General features: G+C 39.0%; 1 protein-coding gene and 1 long non-coding RNA gene across 2 annotated transcripts; both read right to left on the minus strand.

Annotated features, from left to right (window-relative positions):
* Positions 1 to 2,197: 2,197 nt before the first annotated feature.
* On the minus strand, positions 2,198 to 9,903 carry LOC111323489 (uncharacterized). Its single transcript, XM_022926855.2, has 7 exons — positions 9,688 to 9,903; positions 9,299 to 9,583; positions 7,577 to 7,761; positions 6,509 to 6,764; positions 5,754 to 5,855; positions 4,129 to 4,922; positions 2,198 to 3,501 (listed from the first exon to the last, which is right to left on the minus strand). The coding sequence occupies exons 1-7, from the start codon at positions 9,725 to 9,727 to the stop codon at positions 3,313 to 3,315; spliced, it is 1,851 nt and encodes a 616-aa protein (XP_022782590.1). The 5' UTR covers positions 9,728 to 9,903; the 3' UTR covers positions 2,198 to 3,312.
* A 4,349-nt stretch (positions 9,904 to 14,252) lies between these two features.
* Positions 14,253 to 15,202, minus strand: LOC148718394 (uncharacterized). The gene is made up of 2 exons (XR_015994200.1): positions 15,009 to 15,202; positions 14,253 to 14,575 (listed from the first exon to the last, which is right to left on the minus strand). It is a non-coding gene; the product is annotated as an uncharacterized LOC148718394 (long non-coding RNA).
* Positions 15,203 to 15,911: the final 709 nt, after the last annotated feature.

The raw sequence follows: 15,911 nt of genomic DNA on the forward strand, positions 1-15,911 counted from the left end.
ACGCAAAATTAAAAGTGCGTACAAACACGACAAAATTCAGATTAGCGGTGGTAGCGACTTGACTTTCAGTGTTGATGACGAGTTTTTTGTGGTGGCGAGTTGACTGCAAACCATGCTTCATGGGCGGATAATTCACGGCCAGTCGTAGAATCGCGACTCCAAAACACAGAGATGTGTGAAGAAATAAAGTTAAAATACGTAAAAGATTTTCCCGCCGGCTACAAGTCCGTTTAATGTTCACATGAAATATCTTTACCGCCAAAACGCGCCGTCAGCTTCAGGGCCGAGTCAGTTTTCGTTTCTTTTCTGCTCGTCATCCAGGTTAATTGCGTGTAACTGCAATCAGGTTTTTCAATACGCGATAAGTCAAAACAAACGATGCTTTTGTTGAGAACATCGATTCTTTGTCATTTTGGCAATGCCTAAAACGATTGTTTGTTTGGATCAAGTTGTACTAATTCAGGGATCATTAAGATTGAACGTATTATTTTCCAAATTTCTAATAATTTGTAATTTGTTCTTTTATCCTCATAATTCGAACTTTTTTCCCCTTGAAGGTTTCCTTTATCAGGAGTCGACTGCAGTTGCAACAGGAATGGATGCACTTTGCAACAGGAATGGATGCACTTTGCATCAGGAATGGATGCACTTTGCAACAGGAATGGATGCACTTTGCATCAGGAGACCTAAAATAGGAAAGACAACTCAATAAATTTAATTTAATTTAATTTAATTTATACTGTCTTGCGATTTCAACCAACAAAGGGGTAACCCGGCATTAGAAATAATAATAATTATGATAATGTTAATAGTCCTTTTTACAGTTGTGTGCTTGGTTGCCAAGCCTTTGAACAGGAGTGAGGCTAGAGATGACCTTGTTATGATACAAACCTTGCTGCCTTTCAAATGTAAATCACTTTGTTATCATACTAAGTAGATACAGGTCTCTATCACAACAAGGTCATCTTTAGCCTCACTCTGAATCAAAGGCTTGGCAACTAAGTACACAACTGTAAAATGGCCTATTGGTACTTCTTTTGTGCCATATCCTATTGCTCAGGGCGCTTTACAACACTTTGCTGGATACTTTGGTGAGACTGTATGGCAATTTTTGAATGAAATTTTTGTAGGCGCCACCAATATCAGAATCAAGGCCAGACCACACTACCGGAAGCTACGTTCCCTACTCTTTGTGTTAAGGGGGCTGAACACAGTTTTTGCACGCGCTTTTGCTGATGCAATTCAGCGCGCGCACAAGATTTACTCAACACGTATCCGCACTATCTGTGCTATTTTTCTCTATAGCTAGCGCAGTGTATTGAGGCCTTTAATCTTTTATTAAAGATATGTTAGAACAGTTAACGGTGCAAAGAACCCAGCAATTCTCAGCGTTTTCGTCGTTACGGAAAGAATCCAGTTAAATGCAGCGCATGCGTAGTAAGTAAAAAATTTGCGATCGAATGGAAAATTGCTTTCTCGCAAATATGCCTATTTCATGAGAACCTCTCATTAGAATTTCACGAAATTTGGCAGAAAAATACTTTAGGAAATAAATAACCGGAGTCCTGAGAACAAATTGATTTTTAACGAAGGAAATTCTAGATAATTGAGTGAACCTTCATCAAGGGATATCTCTGTTAAATTGTTAACAAAATGGTGTTAGCTTGTGAGTATCGTTACAAGCTTGTTGCATGCAAATTATAAAGAAAATCTAATGATTAGATTTTCTACAAATAAACAAAACCGATTTTAAAGGCCTGTTTATATTTATTCATGTTGCCATGGCAACCACACACGTTAACTTAACTAACAAAAAAAAAACAAAGTTTGTGTTAACTTGCTTCCTGCCAGTTTTGGCAACCTAGAGATCAAGGGTTTTAGAGAAAATGGTGAAGAAACACAGGTATCAAAAACTGTGTTCAGTCACCTCAAGAGTGAGGGTTCTTTAAAGTCTCCTGCTAACCGGTACAAAGAAGTTGCAGGAGACGGGGCCTTTTTGTCCTTATGTGAGAAGACTAGAATGTCCAACCATTTGCAGATGTCATATCAAAGGCAGCACATCCTCATTAGTTACTTTAAGACCCCAAATGTTCCTCCGGTCCTGGGGCTTAAACCCTCGACCTCCCACACGGCAATCCGGCGCTCTACAACACAAGCTACCCAGGTGGCGAAAACGAAAACATTTAGTCACAATTCCTTCTTATCGAGTGTAATGCTTTTTTTTATTTCTTCAAAAGGTTTAGTAAAACCTTGACAAAATCAATTTAAAGTAAAGGCAGGCCAACAGACCTAAGATGATCTACCTTATTTATTGTTACTCAGAAAATCGCACGTACAATTGTATAAGATTCTGCCCACTCCTAACCTTAATGGTAATGAATTGAGTTGAATTAATTATAAATTTCATAACCTGCCTAGTTTTTTCTCAAATTGAATCTTTTCGCACTTACGTGATTTACCATTAAGCTACAACACCAGCTACAAGGAGCAAATTAGATTCATTTTCAATTGAAAAATATCATTTGAAAATTAACAAGCCCACACTACAACTTAAGGAATAGTTAAAAAAATTACATATATACTGGAATTGCCATGTTTGGTTCACACAGTGGCAATCAGGACCTCATGAATTACAAGCTAGAAACCAAAATTCTCCCTTCCATCAACAAGGCATTTCCATCACTTCTCCTCTGAAGAGTTAACTTTTAACCCTTTACAATCTAAGATCACTATACATATTCTCTGTACTGTTCTTTATACAATTTAAAAGGTGATGATCAGGAGAATTCGTTTAACAATCAAGAGCTTATCTTGTTGGTGATCATTTCCTATATTCTCATGACCATTATGTGTGATTCAGGGGTGATATTGTTGGGAGAAATTAAACTTTGATCACTCTTAAGATTTAAAAGGTTAAATCAGAACCATCTCTCCTGACAGCCCTTAAACCAACCGATCTGCTTGGTAGTGATTCTCCTCTCTAGTTGCCATATGTACAAAAAAAAAATGTCTTTATATTCTAAATCAAAGGTTCGACCTGGACCCCATCCCTCCTCCTTCTCAAAACTTGAATTTGCCGGTACCCCTGACAAGGAAAACTTCTTTTATTATTAGTTAAGGATTGTTTTTATCAGTGATTATTTCCTTACATTTGATTCAGAGGTGATACTGTTTGGAGAAATTACATGCAACCTATCACTCTTAGGGGTTCAACGGTTAAGTGTTAAAAAAAAAAGTTTAAACAATCCAAGCTGGTCTGGACATTTCTTACTCCAGTATGTTTTGATGCTGATGGCCTTAGCTACCATCTCACTATGCTGTTGCTTCTTGGTTTGGTATAACAACATCCTTCACCACACCAGATGACTTAATGGCTGACATTTCAACTTCTTTGTTGGTTTCTGATGTTCCGTTGTTATCAACAGTAATCATTGGCTGAGTCTTATTGCTTGCTTCAGCGTCTTTTTTAGGCTGACTGGCTGAAGTGGCAGTGCTTGTCTCCTAAAAAAAGAAACAGCAGGGAACTTAGCCTGCAAGCATCTTACAGGCTATGAGAAAAATGGACATTGACTGCTACAATCTGTCACCCTTTCACCTCCTTTGATCAGAACATTAATTCCTTACACTGTTTGCAATAAATAATTTTACAACAAGGAAGTTGGTGTTAAATTAAAGAATAATTCTTGGTTGATATTTGACCTACTTGTCCTTACCTTTTTGCTTGAAAATTTGATTCTAATTAATTGAAATTAATTTTTTGTCACTCCTGGGAGAGAAAAATATTTTTTGTCGAGCTTGATATCAAGTTAGTCAGGTTTTTTCTGGTTTACAGTAAACCTTGAAATTCATAGAAACTTTTTATGCCATGTCTCAATACATACCTTTCACCCCACACCCTGCATTAAAAAACAAGTATATTTACATTGCTTTTCTTGTCTAAGCAGCCTGGAACTCCAAACAGTTGCATTAAAACCTGAACTTAGTATCAAATTCTTCTTTACACTTGAAACAACTAGACAAAATGTCTCGCCGCCCATGTAAAAAACCTTTATTTGAACAGACATTGTCTGTTGATAGGCCATTATTTTGAGCCCTATAATTACATTAAATAATTGTTGCAACACTTGCCTTCACAGGTGCTGACTTATCAGGATGATTCTTCCTCACGTGCTTCAAACGGGCACCAGGCTGGGTGAATGTCTTGTCGCAATAGTCGCACTTGTATGGCCGACTCCCAGTGTGAGTGCGCACATGACACACTAAGGTGAACTCCACCGTGAAATCCTTGCCACAAATGTGACACTTGTAAGGGCGTAATCCAGTGTGGATACGGCTATGGCGCTTCAGGTCATTGGTCTGTGTGAAGGTTTTACCGCACTTATCACACTTGAAAGGGCGTATGCCAGTGTGGATTAACTCATGCCTGGACAATGTGTTCCTGTGCGTGAATGCCTTTCCACACGTCTTACATTTGAAGGCCTTCTCCTGGCTGTGTGTCCTCATGTGGGACAACAGAGGTGACTGCAAGGCAAATGCACGCCCGCAGATCTTGCAAGAATATGGCTTCACTCCAGTGTGTGTTCGGCTATGGGCTTGAAGACTTCCCTGCTGTGAGAACGCACGACCACAGAGATGACACTTGTATGGTTTCTCTCCAGTGTGAACCAGCTGGTGCCGCTGCAGGTGTTTGAGCAGAGTGAATTCCTTCCCGCACTCTGCGCATTTGTGCTCTTTCACTCCAGTGTGAATAAGCTTATGGCACTGCAGTGTGTAGTTGCGAATGAATGCCTTCCCACATTCGTCGCATTTGAACTTCTTCAACTTCTCATTTTGTTGACGCGCATATTCTTCTGTGACCTTGATCTTGGGAATTGAAGCCCGTGGACCAACAGGCTGGGGGACAAAAATGCTCCTCTGTTGTCCTGATTTTTAATGAAAATTAGGTCAGTAACTCACTCAATATGATCAATGCTCTATAGTCTTTAGACATACAGTGTAAGTAAATAGATGCAAACCACCTATATTTAACCTTTTATGTCCATTGAGTTCTGATTTGTGAATCTCCCCTCTTGCTACATTTTCTTGAAAATTAGTCAAGAGAAGCTGATACTATATCAATGGAACATGCTCTAACTGACGAGTTTTTCTTTTCTTATCACCTACTGGCTGGACAATGCAGAGTTTTCAAGTCTAAAGCATAGGGCACAAGACTTGTGCAAACAAATTCAATCCGGCAATCCTAAGCTAAAACTAAGATTTCTCTCACACTTAAGGTTTCTGATTTAAACTGTTGATTTTAAGATAGCAAACTGCTTGTTTAGGTGATCATTTCCTCTATACTTGTGACCTCAATGTGCAATTCAGGAGTGATATTGTGAGGAGAAATTAGCTGCTTGTCACTCCTCGGCATCAAAGGGTTAAATGCCAGTCTTTCATTGAATTGAACTTTCTTAAAAAGTAGCAGTTAACTAAAGAATGAATATGCATCAAAACCAGCAGGTACGAAAAGCAGGTCACAGGTCACAATTAACAGGTCACAATTAAAGAGTTATACACCGGATAGAGTAAAGGCGTTGCATTATAGTGTTCCATTTCCGGTCATCAGAAATGAACATATAACATACAGGAATATATAATATACATGAACATATAATATACATGAACATATAATATACAATTGCGACCTGTGACCTGCGAGCTGTGACCTGCTTTTTGTACCTGCCAGTATCAAAACCCCAAGGTAATGATCACACCTGTGTTACACTTGTACTTCAGATGGCCGATGAGGGATGCAGGGTTGCTGTACATTTTACCACAATTCTTGCAAGCAAAGCTCTCACCAGAAGGTTCTGGATCTGAAGGAGGAGAATGAGGATAATAAAATGCATTTTGTAAAACTACTAGTAACAGTAACTGCCTATGGTCAAGTCTGATTTTCTCTGTAATTTCCCCAGCCATGGAGGTTGAATTGTTATCAGGAAGAAGCAGAATATTCCAATTTCTTCTTTCAACTCCAAGAACTAAGACCAAGTGAAAGCTATATTGTTAAAACCACAAGCAGAAGTGGAAAAACCAGCTGTTTGGGCCCGCCACAGATATTATGATGTCTAGGACCCAAAATGTTCAAAGGAACATAAGCCACAGACACATAAATGCTATCTTATTCTGCTTCCTAATGCCTTAATTTTATTTTCCAAAACACAGTATCTCACTGAGCTTCTGATCACAACTTTAACCTTGTTACTTGTGGAAACCAGCCTTAAAAGGTAACAGTCAGAAGTATCGTCAAAATGTAAAAGAGGTTGGCTTTTTGGATTAAGATTTGGACTAGGGATCATTTGCCATCTTTGAAATTTGTATCACCAATTCTAACTACAGCATAGATCAAACTAGCTAGGAGGCACTAAACTTCAAAACTCTCCTGCAAGACTAAGAAAGAGAATTAGCATATGAACAGTGAAAGAGAAAGTGGAAGAGAAAATGAGTGGGAAAGCCACCGGATCCTCACCTTTACTTTTTGATGCTCCTTTCTTTGGAGGTTTTATCCCTAGAATCTTGGCAAATTTTTCGCCATAAAATGTTAGCAACTCATCTCCAATCTCAATCTGCTTGGTGGCCATATAATAAATATTTCCATCATACTGAACAGCGCGGATGTTTTGTTCTGCTATAATCCTGGCACAGTTGACGTAGCGCAGCCAGTTGGACTGAAATGCATCTCTTCCATCAACCAAGTGCATCAGTTTTCCATAATCATCTCTCACCTAAAAAACAAAAACATCACAGAATTTAGGAAGTCTGAAAGGAAGCTACGACTTCTGATGTAACTTCTGTATTTGATGAGGAAAAAGAAGACAATTTGTAAGGAGAATCCAGTAATCCATCAGATGTCACTTTGAACTCTTTGCCTAACACACAATCAATTAGTTCCTCCTTTTACCTTTACCCTTACACTCACTAGGCCTGATTTTAAATTCTCTCCTCTCACTGCTACACATTTTCTTGTAAATTAACCATGAGAATAGATTATTTAAGATTATAGTAAATTAGTTCTCCTTAATCCGTAAGCCCTGACACGTAGTTTGTAACGTGCCTTAATATAAATTCAAATGTACAACCGTTAAATGCTCATTTGCAACTGAAGATGACATGAGAATGTCAAAACATGTCTTGTAAATTTAAACTCAAAGTTGTCGTTTCTTTTTTGAGAGTTATTCTCCTTAATCATATAATATAACCTCTATAGCATAAAGTGTGGAATGGTCCCCAGGACTTTGTCTCAAGATCATTCAAAAAATGTTCACTTTGCCTCAAATTAAGCAAATGTTTGTTAATAAACAGAGAACATTTAAACCTTCAGCTCACAAGATCTAATCGTTATTTCTCCCTGCTAGCTGTCACACATTTCCTTCTAAATTTGTTATGAGAAATTGGTGCTAGATCAGGATCACAACTTCCACCTGATAAGTTTGAGTATTCTCATTACCTGTTTGCTGGATAATGTATGGATATTATAGGGAGAATTTACATGTTAATCACTTCTGGTAGTTCAAGGATTAAAGCCTTGAAATCTTACCTCCCAGACATAAGGTGAGTCTTTGTAGTTATTAGCCTCCTCAGCAGTCACCTTTTTGCCCACAAATGGTCCAAAAAAGTCATGTTTGGGGATCACACACTTTGCAAACACACCCCTTCCAGCCTTTGGAATATTAGATTCTTTCACTTCAAGTCCAGGAGGAACAATGACCTCAGCTTCAGCAACTGAGAAATCAGGAAAAAAAAAATTATGACGTCTGGACTATTAGAATACATATGCATAAGTTCCTTTGTTCAGCATCAGTTACATCTTGAGTTATTTTAGAGAAACTGTGCAACTTTAAGTGATTTGTTGAGCTGTGAAGTTCTAAAGTATTGCATTAAGTAAAAAGAAATACAAATTTAAAAAATTTATCTCTGTGGCAAGTTTTCCTTTCAGGCTTTGGGATGTTGCTAATTAAAAATTACCAACAGCCTGTACTTAAAATATGGGAAGTCAAAATCTATCATAATGACTGAAAGTAATCAGATTTTTCAATCGAGGTTTCAACTGAAAGCAGTGGTATGTTGGCCAACTAGACTTTTACCAAATTTTTATTTCCAGTCTTCATCTGCCTACAACACCAACTAGTGGTCTCAATTTTTTCACACAGAGTCGTCTCTTTCACAGAAAAAAATTGTTGACTCTTTTTTTGTTACATTCACATTTATCATCATGCCCATCAAGGACATCAGAGAAAAGATGCTCTTTCACCACCACTACCACACCGTTCCAAAAATTTCATACACCAAAGAAAGAAAACATTTTCGTCCTGGAATTTCAACATTTTTTTTTCACAATTTTTGAGACAGAAACTACTTTATCTTAGGTCTATTTTCCTCACTAAAGCGCATGTAAGTTTGAATTCGCGAAATCTCCTCTAGGATATGAACCTAAAAAAACATAAATTTACACTGAGCAACTGCGCATCAGTCACGATTATGCTTAAACTCAGTCCTATATCTGTAAAACTCCGACTGCACCGATTAACAAGGTCACATATTCATCGCAGGAAAGGAAGACATTTGAGCGTCACCCCGCTGACAGTTCAATGGTTTTCTCAAATATCACGCGATTCGCGGCGAAAATGTTGCAAAATTGAAAATGTACTCATGAAAGCGTTTCGAAACGCTGGCGCTCCGTTTATGATGGAAAAAGAGGCCGACTAATAATAGAATAATGTGTGATTGTTCCTTCAGTTTTCTTTCCAACTCGCTGGTTTCATTCGCTTGGCTGTAAGTGTAAACCAATACATGCATAAAATATGTAAATACTCGAAACGCATCGAGAGCGCAGTACAGGTTTCAGGAAATGTTCCAGTTTGAGATGCAAGTTTTAAGAATCACGACAGTGCCACACTGAGACTTGGTCCTAACACCTTTAGTTACGGAAGAAATATTTCACACCATAAATCATGAGAGATTAGTGGCAAAGATTTAGTCCTGCCCTGTCTGTACTGTATGCAATTATTGAGAACACGCATATAAATGAGCTTGAATTCCCAGATCACAGACTCACACAATAATTGAGTTATTTTGCCCTCAAATTTTGTCATTTGCCCTATGCAACAATTAGATGGGTCACGATGTTCAAATTCTTTCCTCTAGAGTGGCTATTAATGAGGAAATACGAGAATAATTTGGACTAAAACTCGAAAATCTTATTGCTAATTTATGCGAGCCGACCATGTGCTTGGTCTAAAATTATCAATACCAAACTCACGTTTCGTTAGCTCAGCATCTGGCAAATCTTCCCCAAAATAATACTTCAGCTCGATTATTTTTCGGCGCACTGGTTTCGAGGACGTTCCCCGGTCGACACTCTTGGATTGACTGTCTTCTTCTGTTTCCATTTCATCGTCCTCTTCTTCGCTACTCTCCGAGCCCGATTCTTCGCCTTCGCCATCGTCTTCCTCGAAATCGTCCGCGTCTACACCAGTTATCTCTGGGTCAGTTTGCGTTTCTGCATCAATTTTATCCACCTTTTTGGCCTCCAACTCTTTCTCCTCTAAAATAAAAACACCACGACATAAACAAATTGCTATCAAGCTTGTAAAGGAATGCATAAACATCTCGCGTTCGAAGCACGCGTTCTGTAACATGCCAAATTACCTCTACTCTTCTTCGCCGACGAACGAGTTCCGACTCCCATTTCTGCGACTCTAGGGTAGCCGTACCGAAGCACGATAAAATTTCGGAGAGATTATACGTCTAGTAGCGTTTTATGAGCTCAGTCTGAGGTGTAACGATCGCAGTGGCAGTCTGCCACAAGTCTTTCCAGAGCATGTAGAAATGCAAGCCCAGAGTGAAGTTACCCTAGCTCCGAGTACTTCATACAGACAAGTCATGATCTGTCAATCACGATAACACTACAATGGCTTTTTCTCTCAATTGGCTCACGTAAAACAAAGGGCTTTCATGGATTTCCCGCCAGATCTTTTGTTATTCATATATTTTTTAATTCCTCGCATGGACAACTTACGATCAAAATTTAAATTTACACAGTATCAACTTACTTCTGCTCTCGTTTACCATAAAAATCGATTCTGTTCAGCGGCTTGAGTTTTGGAATTTTTAAAGCTAGAAACTTAAGTGGCGTAAAAGCTGGACAATAAATCTTTAAACCAAGGAAAGGTAGTTATCAAAACCCGTTTCAGGTGTCCTGTTCTAACTATGCCTGGACAGGTTAATCGAAAACCATTGATCTGGTCAATGGTTGCATTCATGTATTTTTTTCGGTTCGTATTTAACAATTATTCGCCGAAGGCGAGGCGAATATCGTCGAATAATCCCCGATATACGTACATACATAATTGAAAATTCTTATTACAAAAATACATAATTAAAATGGTTTGCCCCGCAAATAGCTAAGAAGCTAGTCGCGGCGGGGCAAAACAAGAACGTCATTAAAATAACAAGTTATGGAAGAAGAATAATAAATAAGGCAAAGCAATGTTAATAGAAAAAAAGAGAAAAAAAAAACCTTGCAGATTCCAACTAGAGATAAATAAAACACAGAAGTTGGGAGATCGAATTAACACAGCACTTGCGGACGAACAATGTATAAAGACAAGTTGTAAAAGGAAAACAGACGTAAAATGGGACGCCTGAGACGAAGTCGAGGAGATTCTTCGACAATAATCACCGAACCCGAGGCGAATAATGGTTTTAGTATAATTTCAGGACTGAACAACAGAGAAATTTCGAAAATCATAACATTTTAGTAACATTTATTAACATTTTATTTTAACAATTTATATAAACCGCATGGAGCGGTTTATATTTAGTTCTTATTAACCGAGCGGGAGGTCTGTATGGGAGAATCTTGACCGAGCTCGCAAGTACAGACCTCACTGCGTTCGGTCTGTACCAGCGACCGAGGTCAAGATTCTCCCATACAGATCGACCTAGCTCGCTTAATAAGATGTTTATTATATGGCTGTGTCTTATATGCCAATTTTTTATATTCTTTGTACCTTTTTTTCTAGACCGGTCTAGATGCCGGTCTAGATGGGAAAATCTAGACCGCCCTCAATATTGATTTCAGCCAATCAAATTCGCGAATTCGGTAGTTCCCGGTCCTTATGAGACACAGTCATATAATAAAGCGTCATAGAAGGAACCGGTCGACCAATCAGATTGCTGGAAACTCTTTGCTCAGCTCTGAATTTATACTAATTAAATTTAGAAGACTCTGATGTTTATTCTTTTCGACATAAAGATGATACTAAACTAAGAAAATGAAAACGAATTAGGCAAACACACCAAAAATTATCATTACTTTTGAACAAACCAAGGAGACTATTCTTCTTTAAAAAAATTTGCCTTGAGTAGCCTACTCGTCTCCCGTCTCCCAACTGTGAATGAATGTGATGTAAGAAACTTACTGACACATCAGAATCGAATCGCTTTGGGGCCTGATGAGTTTCCCCACTGGCTTTAGCGCGATTACTCTTACTATCTTTCACCAGTGGCCACCAAAATTTCAATTGTTACTCAAGCATCAAACTGTTCCATTCTTTTGGAAACTAGCAAATATCCCGCCCGTCCCTAACGAATCTCCTCTGACTGAATGCAATCAACTTAGACCAATCTCATTAACCAACATCATAATGAGAATATTTTGAGTGTCTTGTCTGCAAACAAGAACTATCTCCTATCCTTTAGTCAGCGAGTGGACCTGACCAAATCACTTATAAGAAGGGACACAATACAACTATGGCCCTCGTCAAGTGCCAACATTTTGGCTTGGGCAACTTGACAGGGATGCGGATTTTGTCAGAGCCTTTTCATTTGATTTTAGCAAGGCTTTTGACTCAGTCTCCGATCGCGTTCTGTGCAAAAGATAATGTCGTTCGACATTAACCCATACATTACGAACTGGATAATGAGCTTCTTGTATGATCGCCAACAGAGAGAAGTGGTTGATGGAATGGGGGTTCCCCCAGGAGACTCACCTTGGACCCTTATTGTTCTCTATCACGGTTAATGACATCAAAGTTGTAATCCTCCAAACCCTACGGATCAAATATGCTGATGGTATCACAGCCAGTGTGCCAGTGACAATTGGCTTCGATCACACTGATTCATCACATCAGGAACTAGCAAACATCAAACGATGGGCTGATGATAGCCAGGTGAAACTGAACATTAAAAAGACCTTTGAGATGGTTGTTAAGAGTAAAACCAGAATGCCCCTCCCAAAGTCCATGGATGGAATAAAGGCTGATAGTTTCTAAAGAAACTGTTTGGCGCTGCGTCGGTGGGGGGTAATGAAATAATTTGAATATATCAACAAAGTTGAAATGGTAAATTGGCCACCGTTACGGTTGTAAAAGCTGACGTTTCGAGCGTTAGCCCTTCGTCGGAGCGAAGGGCTAACGCTCCGACGAAGGGCTAACGCTCGAAACGTCAGCTTTTATAACCGTAACGGTGGCCAATTTACCATTTCAACTTTGTTGATATATTCAAATTACATGGATGGAATAGTTTGGAAGAGTGATCATATGCTGTTAAGAGTTATAGTAAATGAAGATCCATGTAAATGGGACACTCAATTCGAAAATATGCTTAGCAAAGCGAGTTCTAAATTGTACATCCTTGGAGTTTGTAAATACTACGGCTACTCATTACAAGAGCTTACACTGCTGTTTGACAGTCTTACAATGTCACCTATGCGATTGTGCCCACTAGAGTATATATCTCTCCCAAATTGAAAGGTTTTCCAAGCGGGCTCTATGTTATGGTTACACCAGCAAACATATACCCCTGACTGATGTCATTAAAATCAAAGATATAATATAACTACTGATTGTAATCATCCCCTTCATGAACTGCTTCCACCCCAGAGAATAAGGCGCCTTAGGAAAAGGGGACACCCTTATGTCCTGCCACGTGTAAGAACTGAACGTCCCAAACACTGTTTTGTCAACAAATGCCTTTTCAATTTCATCTAATTGTTATTCATACATTTGTAAATAGTTTGTATTTAGTTTTTTTTTTTTTATATAGCAGTTAGTTATATGAAATCGTAAGTCCAGACGTATGACTCTGGGCATGTTTCTTTTGGTATTTACTACTATTCATGAATAAAGAATTTCGAAATTGAAATCGGTTTTCGTCCTGCGTGTGTGACTTTGTCACGCAATGAAGTGGAGGTAGTTCGCGTGACAACTAGCGGGTAAAGAAAGAGAATTCCTAACCCTTCGCTTTCCACATCTTTCTGAATCATCACCCCAAAAAGAATTTTTTTATTTCATTAACTACGTAAAATGTCATGACGATTGATTCGATAAATTTCCAAAAGATTCAGCGAAGTTACTTCCATGAGAAACTGTTGCGCGACAGAACTCGGTGTTTGAGGGCTCCAGATGGTCGCTTTTTTTTTTTTCGGAAGTGGAAATAGCTATATATTTAGACGACAAGACAGTTTAAATATCCAAGGTAGAACGAATCTTGATGTGATTTCTTGAACGCAACGACTTCAGCGTCTCCATCTTGCAACTGCTACTGGGAAAGACAGACCATCAGGAAAGTTGACAAGGAGAGAAAGCCTTTATCTTTGGAATCTTCCTCGGAGGAGTCTATCGGGAATTCTTTTATTAGAGAGCTTAAGCATCAGACGTTTTTGATGTCACGGACGTCAGAATACCGGGGGAGACTGGATCGACAACGGCGTTTTAGGCGCGAAATTTTTACTTAAGCTGGACACCTGCGTCACCACGAACGTGACAGCTGATCACAGTTGTCACGTTTTTGGTCATTGTTTACAAAGGAAATGTGGCCGTAATTTGCAACATGCCGTATTTAAAGGATGTGAGAAAATCACTTTTAATCGCTCATGACCAGGGACTGGTGTCAGATGAGGAACTGTTGCTATTACTGAAAGAGAATTCGACAAAAAACCCTGAGTTTTCGTACGAAAAATACGCGAGGTTTAGTATCGAGAGTATCGAGGAACCTGAGTGCAAGTCCGAGTTTAGAGTTGAAAAAAAGGACCTTCCACTGCTGGCTGATGCGCTTCGACTACCGGACACCTTGCACTGTAATCAGAGAACCACTGCCGACAAGTTAGAGGGGCTATGTATTTTGCTCAGGCGAATGTCGTTTCCTTGCCGATATAGCGACATGCTCGCACGATTCGGCCGACCGGTTCCTGAACTTAGCATGATATCAAATACGGTGATGAATTATATTTACGATATACATGGTCACAAACTGTGTCAGTGGAATCATGATCTACTGAATCCACGTGACTTCAACACCTACACGGATGCTATATCGAATAAAGGGGCTGCACTACAAAACGTAACGATCTTGCACTGATCCTTTTGTCATTGAATCCTTGAATAACGGATCTTGTAATCCACTTAGCGCCTCTGCGATCGACAGCCATATTTGCGCTCGGTTGCTCGTTTTCTTCTTTGCTTTAAACGGATTCTGCACTCTGACTTCTTTCATTAGTGCTACGGCGTGCTGTTCAGACCATTCCATAGGCCCACTACATAAAAGAAAAAAGATAGAAGCTAGTGTTACTGTGGGTAGTAGCTGTATAAAATAGTTGATCACATTTCAGCACTAAAAATAAAAAGCTTAATGGCGGGGAAATTAATGCACTTTCTTGAACGTGAAATACGGCAACGACATAAACCTCTCGACAAAAAGAAAACAACTAATAACAAAAACAAACACATGGCAAGATAACTTGCTATTATATAAGTATTTTTCCTGTTCTGGAAAAAACCTCTGCTCGGAGGATAACTAAAAGAATGGCGACAAACAAAAAAGAATTCACGATCAAACAAAACCAAGTAACAGAACCTGCGGAAACTTGTGCCAAACACGAAGTTAGGCACATTTTGTCCCATTCTTAAAAGTTATTGTTTAAGTGCAGATAAAAAACTACTTTCTTATGAAACCTACAATGTACTTACGGGTTTGATTTGACGATTGAAAATGAAGACATGGTGTCAGTCTTGTACTGAGACAGTCCTGAAACAGAGCAAAACAACACGCACGGCAAACATCCCACTTTCACGTCTGCGACCTCACGTCAAAAACGTCTGCACATGCGTACTGATTGCGAAGCTCATATTTAAACTTCCGGTTGACGTCCGTGGAACAAAAACGTCCGATGCTTAAGCTCTCTACTATCTTTTTGTATCTCTTCTCGAGAAAATGTTTCGAAGACTAGTGCGTCATCGTCTTTTTTCGAGGGGGTGGGGTGGGCATAATTGAATTCATAACATAACCAAAGTAAAGCGCGCGCTCTGATTGGTCAATTCAGCGTCCACCATTTGCCCATGGGTGTACGCTGCTGACGTGAGCAAACGCAAAGACTGGTTTTCCGTGCGCGTTTTTTTCTTGTTTTTTTTTTTCTGGTCACGTAAGATTTTTTAAATAAAATCAAACTCTTTTGCGACAATGTATCAATGTTATGTTATAAAACAAATGGTAAACGCTACAGTGTACACTATTGAGTATAAGCACTCAAGAAGCTAGAGTCGCTCTCGACTATCGCCTCGCGCGACTCTTACGCTTCTTTCGTGCTTAGCAGCCTCCCGCGTGCATCCATAACTCAATAGTGTACGCTGCAGTGTTTACCATTTGTTAAAATTGGTCTACCTTTTATGAAGTACCCACCTAATTGCCTGACTAAGGCGCTATCGACATTATCAATCTCAAAGGCGCACGTTAATTTTTGTTTCTATTTTTATTGTTCTTTTGTTGTGTTTTTCTAAGATATCATAATCCTAAAGAAAATACGAAATCTCTTTTCTCATTACAACGTCGGAAAGCTACGTTATTATTAGTGAAAAAAAGTTTGAAGAATTTTG

Source organism: Stylophora pistillata, chromosome 12, assembly GCF_964205215.1.
Source record: "Stylophora pistillata chromosome 12, jaStyPist1.2, whole genome shotgun sequence".
Taxonomy (NCBI): Eukaryota; Metazoa; Cnidaria; class Anthozoa; order Scleractinia; family Pocilloporidae; genus Stylophora; species Stylophora pistillata.

Bases quoted from the DNA above. Each gene is read 5' to 3' on its own strand.
- LOC111323489 (XM_022926855.2), bottom strand. From the start codon at position 9,727: ATGGGAGTCGGAACTCGTTCGTCGGCGAAGAAGAGTAGAG. The intron at 5,856-6,508 runs GTGAGGATCCGG...CTCCTCCTTCAG, and splicing joins AGGAGCATCAAAAAGTAAAG to ATCCAGAACCTTCTGGTGAG. The intron at 3,502-4,128 runs GCAAGTGTTGCA...TTCTTTTTTTAG, and splicing joins ATAAGTCAGCACCTGTGAAG to GAGACAAGCACTGCCACTTC.